Source organism: the organism of the source record quoted next, unplaced genomic scaffold (genome assembly GCF_019419815.1).
Source record: "Pyrus x bretschneideri cultivar Hongxiangsu unplaced genomic scaffold, Pyrus_bretschneideri_v1 Contig1, whole genome shotgun sequence".
NCBI classification, from domain to species: Eukaryota; Viridiplantae; Streptophyta; class Magnoliopsida; order Rosales; family Rosaceae; genus Pyrus; species Pyrus x bretschneideri.
In genome coordinates this window covers 2,510,329-2,526,199 of record NW_025999390.1, presented here as the reverse complement: position 1 = coordinate 2,526,199, position 15,871 = coordinate 2,510,329, and the positions used below count along the sequence as shown (strand labels likewise).

General features: G+C 37.4%; 2 protein-coding genes and 1 long non-coding RNA gene across 5 annotated transcripts; 1 reads left to right on the top strand and 2 right to left on the bottom strand.

Annotated features, from left to right (window-relative positions):
* Nucleotides 1-917: 917 nt before the first annotated feature.
* On the bottom strand, nt 918-5,708 carry LOC103953216 (probable protein phosphatase 2C 59). Of its 2 annotated transcripts, none has more exons than XM_009364961.3 (9): nt 5,465-5,708; nt 5,074-5,340; nt 3,657-3,784; nt 2,758-2,856; nt 2,489-2,647; nt 2,099-2,185; nt 1,928-2,019; nt 1,638-1,712; nt 918-1,398 (listed from the first exon to the last, which is right to left on the bottom strand). In XM_009364961.3, the coding sequence occupies exons 2-9, from the start codon at nt 5,151-5,153 to the stop codon at nt 1,240-1,242; spliced, it is 879 nt and encodes a 292-aa protein (XP_009363236.1). In that variant the 5' UTR covers nt 5,154-5,340; nt 5,465-5,708; the 3' UTR covers nt 918-1,239. The 2 variants fall into 2 exon arrangements, with proteins under 2 accessions (XP_009363236.1, XP_009363231.1); XM_009364956.3 differs by having other exon boundaries at nt 5,529-5,708.
* Nucleotides 5,709-7,862: 2,154 nt separating this feature from the next.
* LOC103953235 (uncharacterized protein slr1919) lies at nt 7,863-14,309 on the bottom strand. Of its 2 annotated transcripts, XM_009364971.3 has the most exons (14): nt 13,693-14,309; nt 13,306-13,411; nt 12,983-13,217; nt 12,767-12,808; nt 12,538-12,609; nt 12,299-12,434; nt 11,984-12,141; nt 11,622-11,706; nt 10,830-11,032; nt 10,071-10,232; nt 9,295-9,444; nt 8,871-9,131; nt 8,446-8,724; nt 7,863-8,317 (listed from the first exon to the last, which is right to left on the bottom strand). In XM_009364971.3, the coding sequence occupies exons 1-14, from the start codon at nt 13,748-13,750 to the stop codon at nt 8,069-8,071; spliced, it is 2,196 nt and encodes a 731-aa protein (XP_009363246.2). In that variant the 5' UTR covers nt 13,751-14,309; the 3' UTR covers nt 7,863-8,068. The 2 variants fall into 2 exon arrangements, with proteins under 2 accessions (XP_009363246.2, XP_048434917.1); XM_048578960.1 differs by lacking the exon at nt 11,622-11,706 and having other exon boundaries at nt 12,094-12,141.
* On the top strand, nt 14,082-14,527 carry LOC103953244. Its single transcript, XR_668027.3, has 2 exons — nt 14,082-14,223; nt 14,300-14,527. It is a non-coding gene; the product is annotated as an uncharacterized LOC103953244 (long non-coding RNA).
* The last annotated feature ends 1,344 nt before the right edge of the window (nt 14,528-15,871 follow it).

Genomic DNA, 15,871 nt, shown 5'->3' with positions numbered 1-15,871 from the left:
GTGGCCAAGGCAAAGTAAAGATCAAACTTGGCATCCCCCACCAAACTCCATAATTCTATTAATAAAATATTTTGAAACTAATATACATAAGACGCACTCACATTATGTTTATATATAAACCCCAAAGCTCAGCCTGCAACACAAACTCTCAGCTCTCTCTCTCTCTCTCTCTCTCTCTCTCTCTCTCTGGTTTTATTGGAGGAGGACGATGAGGATAACAATTTGGTTCGCTCGTCGTGCGTAATGGCAAAGTTGCCTTGCCGATAACCACTGAATGTTTCTGAGTCCTCTCTCTCTCTATCTCTCTACACAAATGTTTTGGGTTTCTTTTTCAGGTACAAAATGACAGGTTTACTTTTTTTTTTTTTTTTTTTTTAAGTAGTGCTATCCTTACTATCTAATTCTATCATCACTTGTATTATCTCACTAATAGATATTGGGCCCGTCAATGCACATGAGTCTTATTTCTATAAGAGAAATGATACAAATAATGGTAAGAAAAATATTTTTGCTTTAGATTTGAGGTTTTTGGTTCTTTATATGCAAATATTATCAAATATTATTAAATACTAGCTTTTTGCTTTAGATTTTTTTTTTTTTTAATTTTTTTGTTGCTTATTTTGAAAAGTAATGAATTTACTAATCACCCAAAGTCTCATTACCTTGGGTTTTTTGTGGATCTTTATTTATTTATTTAAATTGCTAATGGGAGAAGGTAATTTAGGTGTTATAAAAGCTTCACTATTTTGCCTTCTCCCTTTATACATATAGATATAAGAATAGTTGAATTTGAGAAATTTTGGTGAAGTTGAAGTGGTTCGTACTCCTAACTTGGGCATGAGTATGATACCAAGGGCCACGAGTAAATAGAGTGCGCAGAAAGAGAAAAACAAGGTGCGGACATTATTTCCCAAAGAGAAGCCCAAACATTTCACATAGTTATATAACAAAAGAAACACTAGATTTACAGCAAAGGTAATGAGAAACACTTTACAAACACATTGACATTTTTGTGCTACACTTGCCACCAAAAGTAGGAGAAGCTAGATTCACATACAGAGTTCTATGCTAGAGGCTGATGACATGTAATACACATTAACAGCCTGATAAGTTCCCCATTATGTCTCTCTATCCTTGTTACAGTACATTGCTACCACAGGTTTTTTCTAAAACTATACCGAAATTTATTGCACCGCCACTCTACCAATAAGGTAGGAATCCAAGCCGGAAAAAGGTGCTTTAGCCGGAACTGCTTCGTGAGGAGCCCCCTTGGTTAGCCAGGAAGCGAACAACAACACACGTGATGTTATCTGCACTCCCCCTCTGATATGCTTCCTGCATTAGCCTCTCCGCTGCCTGCTTTGGATCCTGAATAGGTTTGATCATTGCTACGGCCTCCTGGAAAAAAAGGAAATGAATGATCAGTTGCTATTCCAAGCAATCAAATCAGTTTATTAATTAGGACAAGACCGTATAATCCCAGCAAAAGGAACACAACCGCCACCATAACATGTAGTCAAGTAGTCAAATACAGAACAATAACTTTTCAGCTTAGGCATGCTGCCATTCACCCGCCCTATCAAATGCTTGGGCAACAAGTACAGAACAGCAAATAAAATGAAAATCCAGGGGCAAACCTCATTGGTGACAACATCCCACAGTCCATCACTAGCAAGGATAAGGAACTCAAGAGAGTTGTCAATCTTTTCCTCCTGCCAACATGAAGCAAGTTAAACAGATATGCCGAAAAGCATCAGACAAATATATATACAGGTTTTTGCATCCTCAGGGTCAGAGGCTAACACTAATCATGAGAATTTAAAATTTTCCCCAAGAAACGTGTTTTCCTCAAAAGAATTCCTTGAACACCACCATGTGTGCGTGCATCAGTATATTGACTATTAAATATCAACACAAAGGATCAAACCTGGATTTCTGGATCAGCAACAACATACTGCTTCAACAGCCTATCACCAAATGCACGAGAAACAGCGAGAACACCTCCAACTCTCCAAGTTCCTATTGTTACAATCTCCGTCATCAAGAACACACTCGTGTGACATTTCATGAGAAATCTTAAAACAATAGTAATCCTTACCAGCCCACATTACAAATCCTCCTGCATCCTCAATCCGTTGCCGCTCATCAGTCTGGTCTGGCTTGTGATCTCTTGAAACAGCTATAGCTGTAGGGATACAACAGAATAATATTAAAGACCATGAAACATATGACCACTATAGAATATAGACAAATGATCAACAAAAATCTCTATAAGCATAAAGTTGCAGAGCCCTATATCCTTTTAGGTCAAATCATTTTCTTCCATCCAGAGCTAAGATATTAGCATTCAAAATTTCTCTCTATCCAGTGCTTACCGATCTCACCAAACAAACACAGGACACAAAAGTCCCTTCACCCACAAAATTGTAGTATTTGGTACAATTATTATGCTAAAACACAGTGTAAGGGGGACAGTGCAAAGGCTTACCGCTCCCACCCCTGCATATCACAGCTCTGGAATCACCAACATTTGCAACAAGCAAACGGTCACCAACTAAGATCGCAGTAGAAGCAGTTGACCCAGCATCTCTATTTTGATTATTTTCTGACTTCAGAAATTCAGAGTCCGTATGGCTGTAAGCATCAGCTGCACGGACAGTGAAACATTAGTCCGAAAACTGTTATTTACTTCCAAAATAGCAAATTGTAAAGCATTAATTAGAAAGCAAACATAAGTTTACTTGTACGAAGACAAACCTATAGCAGATTTGGTGTCAGAGATAAATTTTGGATGCCTGATCAAATTACTGAAAAGATTTTGCTTGACATACTCAGCAGCACGTGCACCTCCATGGCCTAATTCAATGAAAACACAGCATTTTCACGTTACCCATCTTCTTGTTTCCAAAGGTATGCTATGCAAGTATATGATGATCAGTCTTCTTGTTTTCTGAGGTATGCATGTATATGATGATAGATATATAAAAGTTTTCACATAATGAATATATGTCTTCTCTGTGTGAGTACACTTATGGAAAAATGTATTAAGTTTAACCATCAACCACCCAATAGCACATGCACCATGACTGACAAAATGACCGCTAACTAATTCAGACTTGCTAAGAATTAATCCAATAGGAAAATAATAGAAAGAATGATTATATAGACAGTCAAGCCAGACGGAAATACAACAGAACCGCTGTTCCATGAAAAAAGGTTCAAGTCTGATTAGCATTTTAAAGTGAATTAAGCATGTAGAGCTTTTAGTATTCCAAATGAGAGTCCTAGAGGTTCATATCACGACAGTGGTAAAGAACAAATTCCACTGTCCAGCTAGAATAGCTCGAACCCCAAGACCAAACCGGTAAGCAGATCATGGGTGAGATCTGATGCAAAGTCAAATCGAGAAAAGATTTGTAACGACAAGTGGTCATACCAATTACAATATTATTGAGTGATCAAATAGTAAACCAAAGAAAACAAATGATGATTATACCAAAACCAGAAGGAAGAAACTTAGCAGAGATCAAATACATACTCACACACCCACACCCATCTGCCTAATTGTGTATACATCCCATCTTAAGCATGATAGGCTTATCCATGTGTTTGCATGGGCATGCATGTGCATGTGTGAGAAAGAGAGAGATATATACCATCGAAAACTCCAAAAAGACCAACTACTTCTCCCTCGACACCATCAATTCTTGTCTCATAGAAGTCTTCCATAGAAGATCTTTTCCCTGGAGAGCTTGCATATCCATAGCTGAACTTTCCATTCTGACTGTTGCCACATTTAATAACACACTTAGTGAGACAACTCCAAATCATGGTTGAAAATTCCAAGGAACAGAAACAGTAAAGAATTAAAAGGGAATATCATTATCCAATTCCAATCTCACATTAAAGAACCAAACTTCAGGGATCAATGCAAGAAGGGAAATAACCGACTCTCAAAAAATTGGATGTAAGCTCCATGTTTCCCGTATGAGTTCCATCCTTATACACTCGCACGTGGTTCTCCATGCTGATACGCACGCACGCGCGCGTGCACACACACGTGGAGAAATAACCACAACTCCCTAGCAAAATTGGATATAAGCTCCATTCCCCCCCACACACACACGTGGAGAAACAACCACAACTCCCTAGCAAAATTGGATATAAGCTCCATTCCCACACACATGCACACATGGAGTAAGATAAAAAATTGGCTATTTTGTCGCACAATCATAACGCCACTGGAAAGCATTTTCTGCTTGTCCACAATCACAATATTCCAGAGAAAATTGTTCCGAAGATCCAAGCATGCGCAAATCAAAAAAATTAATTTGCCCAACGTTTACATTTGTCTGTGACGAACACGACAAGCTGTAATTAGGCGGACACACAAACAAGGGAACATCCCGATACAAAAAAAAATTTATATTCCAAGTTTCTTCGATCATACATGTCATATCATTTTCCTATCTTGTTTTTGTTTAACATCTTTAAATGATTGGCATATCATTTTCCTATCTTGTTTTTGTTTAACATCTTTAAATGATTGGTGAATAAATTCAATCACCCCTTGTCCGAACTATCCACTTAAAATCAAGATATATCACATACTTCAGGACTAGTGGAACATCCAAATCACCCAGACCAGGATAACAACATAGGTCATTTCTTGAAGGTACACAATATACAAAAAACACATCATACCATCCAATCACACCGAAACTCCCTTGAAATTAGAATTCACACATTCGATATGACATAAAACCCAACTCGAGAATCGCTTCCTGAACAGCTAAAAAATGACACAATAAATGTACCATGAATCACAAATCACAATAACTACACAAAACAAAACACAACATCTATTACCTCCCCAGCAAGAATGCCAAACTAGAAAGAAGATATCACATATGAATCATGATTCATCTCGCATGCTCACCAAACACAACAAAATGAAAAAAAAAAAAAAAAATCAAATAAATTGCACCAAAACAAAGTATAACAATCCATACAAATTAAAGGTAAACAATTTAGATCCAAACAAAAAATTGATAAACCGGAGAAGTAAACGACCTGAGGCCACCGCCGCTAACAGGCGGATCGTCAGCATGGACCTGGGTTGAAGCTGACAAAACTGAATTGAGATAACCCATCTTCTTCTTGCTTGAATTCTCAAATTCCCCACTTCTTGTTTCTTTGAAAATAATGAAATATTGAAGAAAAACAGCAGCAGCAATTGCTATATATACAATAAAACGACCAATTGTTTCCACGCCGAATTATAATTAGCTCTAATCACTTGAGGATCATATCTGAAATCATAAATTCCCAAAAGTTAACCTGCAAAAAAGGCCCCAAAAAATCAAAATTAAAAAAAAAACCCAAAATTTCTTAGGTATTAAGAAATTAAATTAAATTTGAGTTAAGACCCAATTCACGGATCTTGTTGTTCGTCAATGTAAACCTGTAAAGGAAACACCTTTGAAAACGAATGTGAAATATGAGAGAGAGAGAGAGAGAGAGAGGACCTGAAGAGAAATGTAAAGGAGGTGGCATAGATGGAGGAAGAGAGAAGTGACAGAGAGGCAGAGAGAGAGAGAGAGAAGTTTAGAGAGAGAAGGGGAGGGAGGAAAAGGACGACGAGAGTAATGAAAGACGAGCCAAAGAGGACTCTCTCTCCTCTTCTATTTTTGGTTTCAGTTTTTGGCAAACGCAAGCAGAGGAGGAAGCGATAATAATTAACTAATTAAAAGATTAAAAAAATTGAGGAAAGAAAAAAAAAATCATGAAAATAATAAATATTGGTAATTAAAAATGTAATTAAGAAAAATAATGAGGGGTTAGTTTTGGTTGTTCGGTTCGTAGGAAAAAGTGGAGCGAGTTATGCGCGTCGCCTCCTGCATGAAGCCATTTACAGTTGGAGGCTTGAGAAAAAGTCAAATAAAATACCAAATATGCAATAAATGCAAATGTTATGACTTTCCTTTAAGTGATTATCTTTGGGTTTAAGTCATTTTATGGTTGCTTGTTAAAGTGGGTTTAGGGTTCTTCAACATTAAAAAGAGATCAGCTGGTAACTTCATCTCGTCTAAGCGGTTCATCCTTTTAGGAGTTGAAAAGACTAACAGAAGCACTTGAATTGAGTCTCTTCTTGATCAATATCGTGTAATTCATCAGCACCAAGAATCGAACTCAAGACGTGGGATACGAGCCTACAATTCAACCCTAACCACTAGGTCATCTTGTAGTTGTTGTGGGTTTAGGGTTCTTTGTTGTTAGCATAAATTGCATCCCTAAAAGTTGACTCCTTTTTGGTGAATCAACATTTTTGCTAGAAATTTTGAGAAGGCTGTCTAGCTAAAGCAATTCTTATATAAAGTTAAGGCGGAATCAACGTGAAACGAGAAAACTGAAATTGATATAGGTCGTTATACTCTTATACTTTCTTGAAAGATATTCTATGAATATGTCTTTATACAAATTCTTCTCTTATGTTATTATTTACTGGATATCATGAAAATTTCTTATTGAGGTCAACTGTCCTGCAAAATTTTAGTCTGCATTATTGCGATAGTTATGGTGGTGGCAGTCGTGGTGCTTGTGTTAAGGAATTTCTTTGACTTATATAAACTTGCATTTTCACACCAGAAAAATATTATGTTAAGAACGAATCTGAAAAATAAGTAAAAAAAGGAATATAAATTCTAAGACAATAAGCAAATCTAACTTATATAATTTCCCGATGTGCTGTCCAAATCTCATGCGTTACAACTGTAAGGTTGCACGAATCACAAATTATATTTTCTAAATTTTAATTATTTTTCTTAATTTTTTACAATGCTCTAAACGTCAACAACTACTTTCGTTTTCCATTGCCTAATTTTTTAAGCAAAAATCCCAAATTGGATATTACTAAACATTAAAAACACCATTAATGATATGCTTTGTTACTAATTAAACGTGTATTAAAAAGGGTTGGAAGATCCCTTTCCAACTAAATCCGAAAAATCCCAAATGAACGAGGACAAAAATACAATGCTACATCACATGCATGATTGAGCTCCAACGAGCTTAAACATTGAGTTCACCTCCAGAGACGAAAATTCTACCGGCTCGTTTGAAAGTGCTTTTAAAATTACTTAAAGTATTTTTAGGTATATTATTTTTGGGTTTTAAAAACACTTAAATGCTTCTTGCTTATGGTAAGAAAAACTTCTAATGCTTCTTCAGAATTCACTTGCATTTGTATTAAAGATTGGTTCAAAAAATATTTTCATATATAACGCTTTTAGTTATTTTAAAAATATTTTAAAACGAGCCCTACTATGTTATGGTAGAAGTATACACCATCGCATACTACTGAAAAATCTCGCCTATTGAGTGTATTAAGAACTTTCCAATACACGAAACATTCAAACTACCTGTAAAGTTGTTCTCTATTATGCTAAAGCAATGGCGGATCAACGTGTATTAACAGGTCAAAGTCGATCAATATGTACGAACAGCTAAAGGTCGCACAATCACTATTTCGAGGAGTTGCCCACACGCGCGGGGCCGACTGTCTCTGGACGCAAATGGAAAGTGTTCGTCAAAGAAAACGATAAATTCACGTTCCGCTCACATCATTCATAAATATAATTTGTACTGACGAAAGACAGGTCATTGTCAAATCTCAATAAACGAAAGCTGTAAAATCTTGGAATCTTTTTCTGGTTCTCCTTCTTCGCTCGTGATAAGGGCATGAAACTGAGGCTACGGCCGGTGGCCCGGTACGTGCCGCCACGGTCCGTCGAGATCGTGGAACTTGAAAGACCGCTGCTTCTGGTTCTGAGGGTCAGAAAAGATCGCATAGACAAGAAGCAAAGAGAGAAAAGTGGTTTCGAAGTTACTTCTCAAAAACTAATGTTCAAAGCAAAATATTCACTTTCACTACAAAATTTACCGCTTGGTAACTATTTCGCCTTTCGTTTTGATTGTGAAGTACTCCTCACAGTACATACAATTTCGGAACTGTAACGAAACAGGCAAAAATTAAATGCGACGAAACTTGAGTAAGACTATACTCGTTTCAAAACTCCGTAGAGCTGCGGGTTTGTTCCATCTTGTGCATAAGTCTAGATATACAAACAAAAGTAGTTTCTGGAACTTTGCCTTTAAAATGAATGAATAACGATGAAACGACGTCTAATGTAAACTTATGAACATCGGGCATGACTGCCATGCGTATAAGCATTTCCGTCCACACCTCTGGGGCCAACTTTATTGCTAGACGGAGATACCGAAACGCATTTACAACCCTCATGATCATTGCGTGTTCCTGCAGAAACAAAAGTACATTGGATAAGCAATCTCACTAGACAAGATAATGCTGCATGTTTTCAAATCACTTCCTTGTTTATTTTTTCGTCTGCTATGGCGGAGTAGAAATACAATTTATGTACCAACCTCTGACTCAAGTGAGACTCTGGACTCAGGCTTCTCATTGAACATGCGACCAACAACTTCATCGTCAAGAAAAGCATCTGCTGCAGCAATTATATCCCGAACAAGGAATACACGCACCCTCTCGCCATTCTTAGAGAGAATGAAGTGGAAAAGATCTTCAGTGGCGGCAACCACTGAATGCATGTCAAATGATTTACTTCTCAATGGATTTGGACTACTCCCCGCAGAATCTGGGGACTCCTCAGCACTCTCAGAAGCCTGTTCAGATATTGCTGCAATCTGGAACAACATATAGATCCTGAATAACACATTGAAAGTAGAAAGAAATGCAAATATTTGACTAATTAATATTGTAATAAATAAAACTTATCCAGAATAATAATAAGTTGTTATGCACAAATACAAGTATGCTTTAGGCAACCTACCAGGCGTTCTAGCCTATTCCACCTTATCGATCCATCATTGCGTATGAGAAGTTGTCTTAAAATTCTTCTCATATCAGGATTTGGGTCAGCCAGAAGTCTTCCAATCACAAAAGGATATGAACTCTCAATAACTTTGAAATTAGGATCGAGGACTTTGGCTGTGCCTTCTAGCGATCCCAGTGCCCTTATCACCAGGGCATAGTCCGGAGGAAGAGAGAAGTTAAATTCGTACATAATATCGTAGAGTTGGTCCATTACTCCCTGGAGTCCATTGCAAGAATTAGATATAAGGGGATACTTTTACTCCCATAAATTGCAGTGTCTTAATAACCTTATGCCGATTTCCACAACTAAAACAATTGAAGTGAACAGATAACTACAAGTATGCTCAGAAGGGATAGATAAAAGGACGAGAAGCACAAACTTGGAAATCTTGAGACTGTCTAGTCCGGCCACTAAAGGATGCCTGCAATGCATCAGAAACTAATTGTATATCAACCCCTTCTGGAAGGAATCCCAATGAAAGAAAGTCATTTGCCAAACCCAGGGAGTCTCGATTAACATAGTGCACAAGCTGAAAGATACAGAAACTTGTCAATTAAAACAACCATAAGTCAATTTGCCGAAATATTTAGCAACATCGTACAAAAAAGAACAAGCACAAAACTGCTTAACAGAATGAGAAACTACTCATGAGGCAACCAAATACAAACTCCTTTTGTTTTTGGGTGTCCAAGGAAACTCATCAAAGACGATAAGATATATACATACAAGTAATCTCAAACTTATCGAAGACGATAAAATCTAAGCATGACAAAACAATGTACGAATGTATATAATTCCTTTAGAGCCAACAAGAAGTAACACTGCAATCTATACACTAACGATTCAAGAAATGAGGTGGGTAAAGAAAACTAACCACCAAGAAGTGTTAAAACGTTTATAAGTTCATTACAAAGCTAGCTTAACAAAATGTAACTGCCACTCATCCCATCTTCCCAAATGTAGGTGAAGGATGGCCATGAAATAGCTTAAATACTAACAAAATGAAGGTGAAGAATGGCCATAAATAGCTTAATACTAACAAAACGCAATAAATGCTTGCTTAAAAATTCTATGTTGAAAAAATAATAACTTAAGCTACACATATAAATGATTGGAACTAGTGCCCAGAGAAAATAATTATTTGATGGTTCTTACCACTTGAATAAGTCCCACACGATAATGTCGAGGAATTTCACCCATCATTCCAAAATCAAAATAAGCAAGAGCACCACTATCAGTAGCAACAAGGTTACCCGGATGTGGGTCAGCATGGAAAAATCCCACCTCAAGCAATTGTCTCAAAGAGCAGTATAATCCCTATAAGGAAAGACAAAAAGGATGAGATCCTATAACAACACAGCCAAATTACGTGCAGTACTAGTACATAAGACAACTTGTAAGCCCAAGCAGGTCCAATAAGCCATTGGACCAACCCTATAATTACCATTTGTCATATTCTTTAACTTATGTCATAAGTGAAATTCATTTTGTTTCATGTTTTGGTATTACTATCGAATAGAAGACTAAAAGTTGGTTCCAAAATAGTTAAAAGTTCACGTGTCTAATATGTGACTTTCTAAGGAGTTTGGATGGCATTAGGAGAAGCATCTACAAGGGCGGCTAAGATTTTCTCAGTTTTGCTATAGGCCTAGAGTAGAAGATCATCAAGAGTCGCATTAGTTAGTTTTGCCTAAGTACTATTAAACCAAATCTGATCCGACTTTTCTATTGTATTTGTACCTATAAACTTCATAATCAGGTTCAGTTCAGAATTCAATTACTGAACTCTCTTTGCTAATCTATAGCCCTACACTTTAACTTACTTTATCTTTTATCTCTATAATGTCAAAACTAGAAAAATTTATCATTAAAAAGTTCCAATGGACATAGATGTGAGCGATTCCTTCCAAATACCTGGTCAATTAATCCTTTTCTGTTCAAACCAGCCCTCTCTAAGGCAATCTCATCTGTAAGCTTAATTCCATCAATCCACTCCATTGTAAGCACACCCCTACGGGTAAGCTCCCAATATATTTTTGGAACTTTTATACAGTTTGCATCTTTATGTTTAAGACTTTTTCTAGCTGTAGCCTTTGGACCAGCCTTTTTCTCATCACCTGTCGTTCACAAAGAAAAATCTACTCATATAACAGCTCCCCTTGTAGAGAATTAACGCAACACAGGACATGATGAATTCTCCTATAAAGCTAGTCCAACAAATTTTGCCCAACCGGCATAGTACACTAATTTTATGGCATGCATACAAGCTCCGTAAAAAGAGTAAAGCACCGACTTATAAAATAAATTAATTCTTACATATGAATATCCAAATGAGCTTTTTTATTTATTTATTCTATGTCTCTTTTCTAGAAAAAAAATCCATGGCAAAATAAGTAAAACATAAGCAATTCAAAACACCCATGAAGAAAATTGCTATCAAAATTGTAAAATGGGGTGACATGGCATGTATTTAACACAGGTTAAAAGCCTGAATGAGGGTACAGTAAATATATTTGGGCATATTCAGAACAGAAATTCACTCAAGAATGTTCCTAGGAAACAAATGGACCAATAAACAGGGTCCCCTTTAACCAGTGGGGAGATCATCATATAATGAAAGCGGGATTAACATAAGAGGCAAAACTATTGTGGAAGGACTTCCGTATCTAATAATCTATTGAATACATTGCACTCGAAAAAACATACTTGGGTCTGAACCATAGAGCGAGGCAAACCGGTCAGCACTGTTTGCCTCTCGGATGTAATCAATTTCATCAAACATATGTCTCACCTATTCATTCATAAAATACCAAATATCGTGTACATTAGCAACATCATAAAAAATAACATGATGGCAAACTAAAAGAAAAGTTACACAGGGGTAAACTAAACCCACCATAGAAGATAGCGTTACAAGCGAAAATTTCTACTTTTATGACAATCACCCAACTTGAAAATTAGACACAGATATATGTTTAGGCATTAGAGAAGATTCAAAATTTTAATTTACTCTACAAAATGGAGATAGAGAAATGATAAAATGCATTCTACATGGGATGACAACACACCATCTCATTCACTGCCACTAGTAGATCTTTGCGGGCCTTGGCAAAACGCTTTAATTGTCCCCCAATCATATTGAATAACAAGGCATCAAGGGTCAATGCAAGTGACATACCCGGCCTTTGTACTTTAACTGCTACCAGCTCCCCAGAGTGCAAGTGAGCTGCAAAACTTGAAGCAACAAAATAAACATTTCCTGAATGGTTTCCCGCAAGCATGTACTTCTTTTGCTGAACATTGATGGGAGACGCCACTAAATCAAAGGATTTTTGTTTTTTCCGCCAAGAAAAAAGCATGACATTCTAAAGGAGCTCTCTAACCTTTATAGACCTGCCCTAGGGATGCTGCTGCAACAGGCTCTGTGCTGATGTCAGCAAAAAATTTTGAAATGGGGGCACCCAGCTGAGATTCAATAGATTTAATTGCAATACGCGTTGGAAATGGAGGTATTTGATCCTGTTATTAAAGGGTTGGATAATAATGAATAAGTAAAGAGAGCTACAACATTCAATCACATACCCATTATTATATGAGCCTATGTGAGAAAGAAGCTATTAACCTGTAACTTAACAAGTTCTTGGCAGTATATAGTTGCTAGAATGTCTGGCCTGGTGCTCAAAGCCTGCCCGAGCTGTGAATTCAAACATAATTGGATAAACTAGGTGCATCTTGCATTGCGCAATTAAAAAGAAATAGAATGACATAAGATTACAATCATTCGATATTAACCTCTCAATTGGGGAAAGAAAAGGTGTCTTGAAAATTCCATGGCAAAGAAAGTCGCTTACCTTGATGTAGAAAGGTCCCAAGAGGATAAGAGTTTCACGAAACTGCAAGATCACATTAATTATCTCAGACATTTCTCTAACTTTAGGATCATAAAAGGTGAATTGACGTAAATCTAACTATACAGTACAGTCACAGCATCACTAAATCAATGCAGATGCAAAAGCATATGCAACACCATATCATGTAAAATAAACCAAACATATTTAGTCGATCACCTTGATGGCGCGTTTCTTTATGTCATGGACAAAGAATTGCCAGATTGTGAGCTTCACCACATGAAATGAAATGATTGCAGCTCTATACAAAGCCAAAAACGGACCAAAGCGGTAGACAATAGAAATACTTTTGGAGCCTGCATCGAGAGCATGCCCGAATTCACTTTCTAGTGATTCCTTCCTCAACTTTGCATACTCTGCAGATGGCATTTCACCATGCACGCTGGTGGAAATACTGCAAAAACCGATTAACACGAAGCATTTTAAATTCAAACGAGAACACAAAACAAGTGCCTTGAACATAAAGCATTTCGTAAACTTACGAATGTTGCTGTAACAATTGACATGGAAACCAATTTTCTTGTCTCCATCTAATTTCAACATATTTATGGCATCCCAATGGTGTGCATTTTCTCTCATGGTGTAGAGCTGCACGAAAAATCCAATAAATTGAAGTACTCGTAACATAATCCGTGAGTTTAACTACCCTAATCAATTTAACGAGGCAATTATGTAATCCAAGTGTGTAAATTCATCAATATAATCAACTAACAAATCAAGAAATTACGAAATATAGCAATTGAGCTATGGCGAAGGCGATTTTCTTCCCGCATTTTCTCAGCAACCAAACAGATAATTAGTAAAATCTAGACGCAGGAAAACGGAGTGATCATGCGAGGCAAAGCAGAAAGTTAAGAGTGGTACTTTACTTTGGGAGAGCAGAGTGACGTGGCGGTGGCGCTTGAGCGCGGCAAAGACACTCCTCATCGGCGGCAAAAACAGTGGAGCGAAGCTCAGGAAGCCATCACGGATTTTGTAGATATGCAAATTGCACCCCTAGTGTTTGTAGTATTGATCCAGTGAGAGAGAGAGAGAGAGAGAGAGAGAGAGAGAGAGAGAAAGCTGCCACGTTTACGAGTGAACTCGACACCACGTACGGACACCTAACCAGCTGCCACGTTCATGAGCGAAATTAATCAGGTCAGCCCGACCCGAAGCCTGCTCCGTCCCCATTTGCCTGTGAGAGTCTGGCTTTCCTCTTTCTTTTGGCAACTTGAGTAAAACCATCGAGCTCGTAAACCCTCTCTGATTGCAGTGCTTCATCTCTCATCTATCTCTCTCCAAAACCTCATTGTTTCCATCAAATGGCGAATCCGCAGCCGGCGTCTCTGCGGCCATGGTTCCTAGAATCGGTGCCGTTCGTGGTGGTTCTCCTAATAGTAGCTCACGTCCTAGCTCTGGTACTCTCTAATTTCCTTCCTGTTCTTGACTTTTCGCTTTAATTACTGTCTAAAAACTGATCTTTCATCGTGTTAGGTTTATTGGATGTTCAGATTAGCTACTGAGAAGGAGAGGCAGCCCCGGAGGAGAAAAGCACACTGAGGAGCGACAGGTTTATTTATGAAATTTAATAAATTAAAAACCCTAATGTGTTGATTTCTTGTGGATTAGTGTTAATTAAGTTTGATTAATAGCAAGTGATTGCAGTTAGTTATCTTTGTACTAATAGATGCTATTTCCCCATCAAGCTTTTAGCTTTATACATGTTTCATTTGGTTGCTGAGTAATCCGGGGAACAATGTTGTTATCGTTCGAATTACCTAGTTATAAAAGAACGCAAGACGGGCAATTTACAATGTGATGGTACCAAACTTAATGACACCACACTTCATGTAAGACTGTTGTGATCGATCATCTAGACGTAACCCCGTGTCAAAATGATCTGTCCTTATACGGGCATGCTGCACTGGTTTCCTAGTCAGTTTTTAGACTTTGGTGTCATGCATCACCTTAGTTCTACAGCCGGTTCCGGCCAATGCTTGCCAATCCAATGTTGCGGAGGATCGATGTGTTGTCCTTGCTGTTTGGTTAAACTTAGGATGTGTGCATATGAATGATTTTACATGTTATGCATGGTACTTGCTTGGTTTTTTAGTTGGAAACTAGATGGATGAACCTAATGTTCAAGGTGGTGTTGTGCCCTGTTCCGACGTGTTGGTCGGCATGTCAGAGCTTCTTGATTTTAGTCAGAATTTGGTGTGTGCAGTTGGAAAGAGATCATCTCTGTATCTTTCCCTCCAAAGTCCAGGGATCAAGTGATCTGGAGTTTAAAATTTAATCCAATGACTAAAAATATAGAAGTTAGTAAAAACTTTTAAAAGCTATAATAATTTTTGATCGTTAGATCAAATTTAAAAGCTCGGATCACTTGATTCTTGGGCTCTGGAAGGAAAGATCCGGAGAGGATCTCTTTCCGTGTGCAGTTACCGAAAATGTCATTACCAATCTTTAGACATGCCAAAAAGCTTTTGTGTCATGTTAGGATGAGCAGCTGTTATCTATTTGTTGAGTTTTATCTTCTTTCTTTTCTTCGTACTTTTGTCGATTTGAAACCATATAGCATGGAACAATTTGAGTCTCTAAACTAGTGAGAAAAAATGCAGATTGGTACTGAACGTGAATGTTTAGATGTTATCTAGAAAACCTCACGTGAAATGCCGCAGAATTATATCGTGTCATGTATTAAATATTACTCGGCCTAAAACTTGCCATTTGTATGTACTTCCCCTGAAACATTATAGGAAGCGTTTTCGTTTTGTTCATGTTGGGATTTTTGCACACTATTTTTCACTTTTTACACTACATTTTTAATTCTAGCCTTTGATTCTCCTTCGTTTTGTTCAATCCAAGGACTGGAAAAAGGAAGGGTGTGAGGAAGTAAAAAAGAGTGCAAAAATCATCTTTCTTATCTAAAATGGAGATACTCAATAAACTGGTACGAATTTAGCCAAAACTTAATGTAGGAGGCTCGGGAAACGTTTTTATTTCTTTGAAATCAAAGTCATGTCCTGTCTCATTGCATATGTGGGTTAGTTAGATTGGCCAGGC

What these genes read in the sequence shown, in the direction of transcription:
- LOC103953235 (XM_009364971.3), bottom strand. Translation starts at nt 13,750, where the DNA reads ATGAGGAGTGTCTTTGCCGCGCTCAAGCGCCACCGCCACGTCACTCTG. An exon ending in GAAAAGGATTAATTGACCAG is followed by an intron (nt 10,233 to 10,829) that starts GTATTTGGAAGG and finishes CTTTCCTTATAG; the next exon opens with GGATTATACTGCTCTTTGAG. An exon ending in GAGTCTCACTTGAGTCAGAG is followed by an intron (nt 8,318 to 8,445) that starts GTTGGTACATAA and finishes TTGTTTCTGCAG; the next exon opens with GAACACGCAATGATCATGAG.
- LOC103953216 (XM_009364961.3), bottom strand. Translation starts at nt 5,153, where the DNA reads ATGGGTTATCTCAATTCAGTTTTGTCAGCTTCAACCCAGGTCCATGCT. An exon ending in AGGATTTGTAATGTGGGCTG is followed by an intron (nt 2,020 to 2,098) that starts GTAAGGATTACT and finishes TTGTAACAATAG; the next exon opens with GAACTTGGAGAGTTGGAGGT. An exon ending in TTGCTGATCCAGAAATCCAG is followed by an intron (nt 1,713 to 1,927) that starts GTTTGATCCTTT and finishes TCATGTTGGCAG; the next exon opens with GAGGAAAAGATTGACAACTC.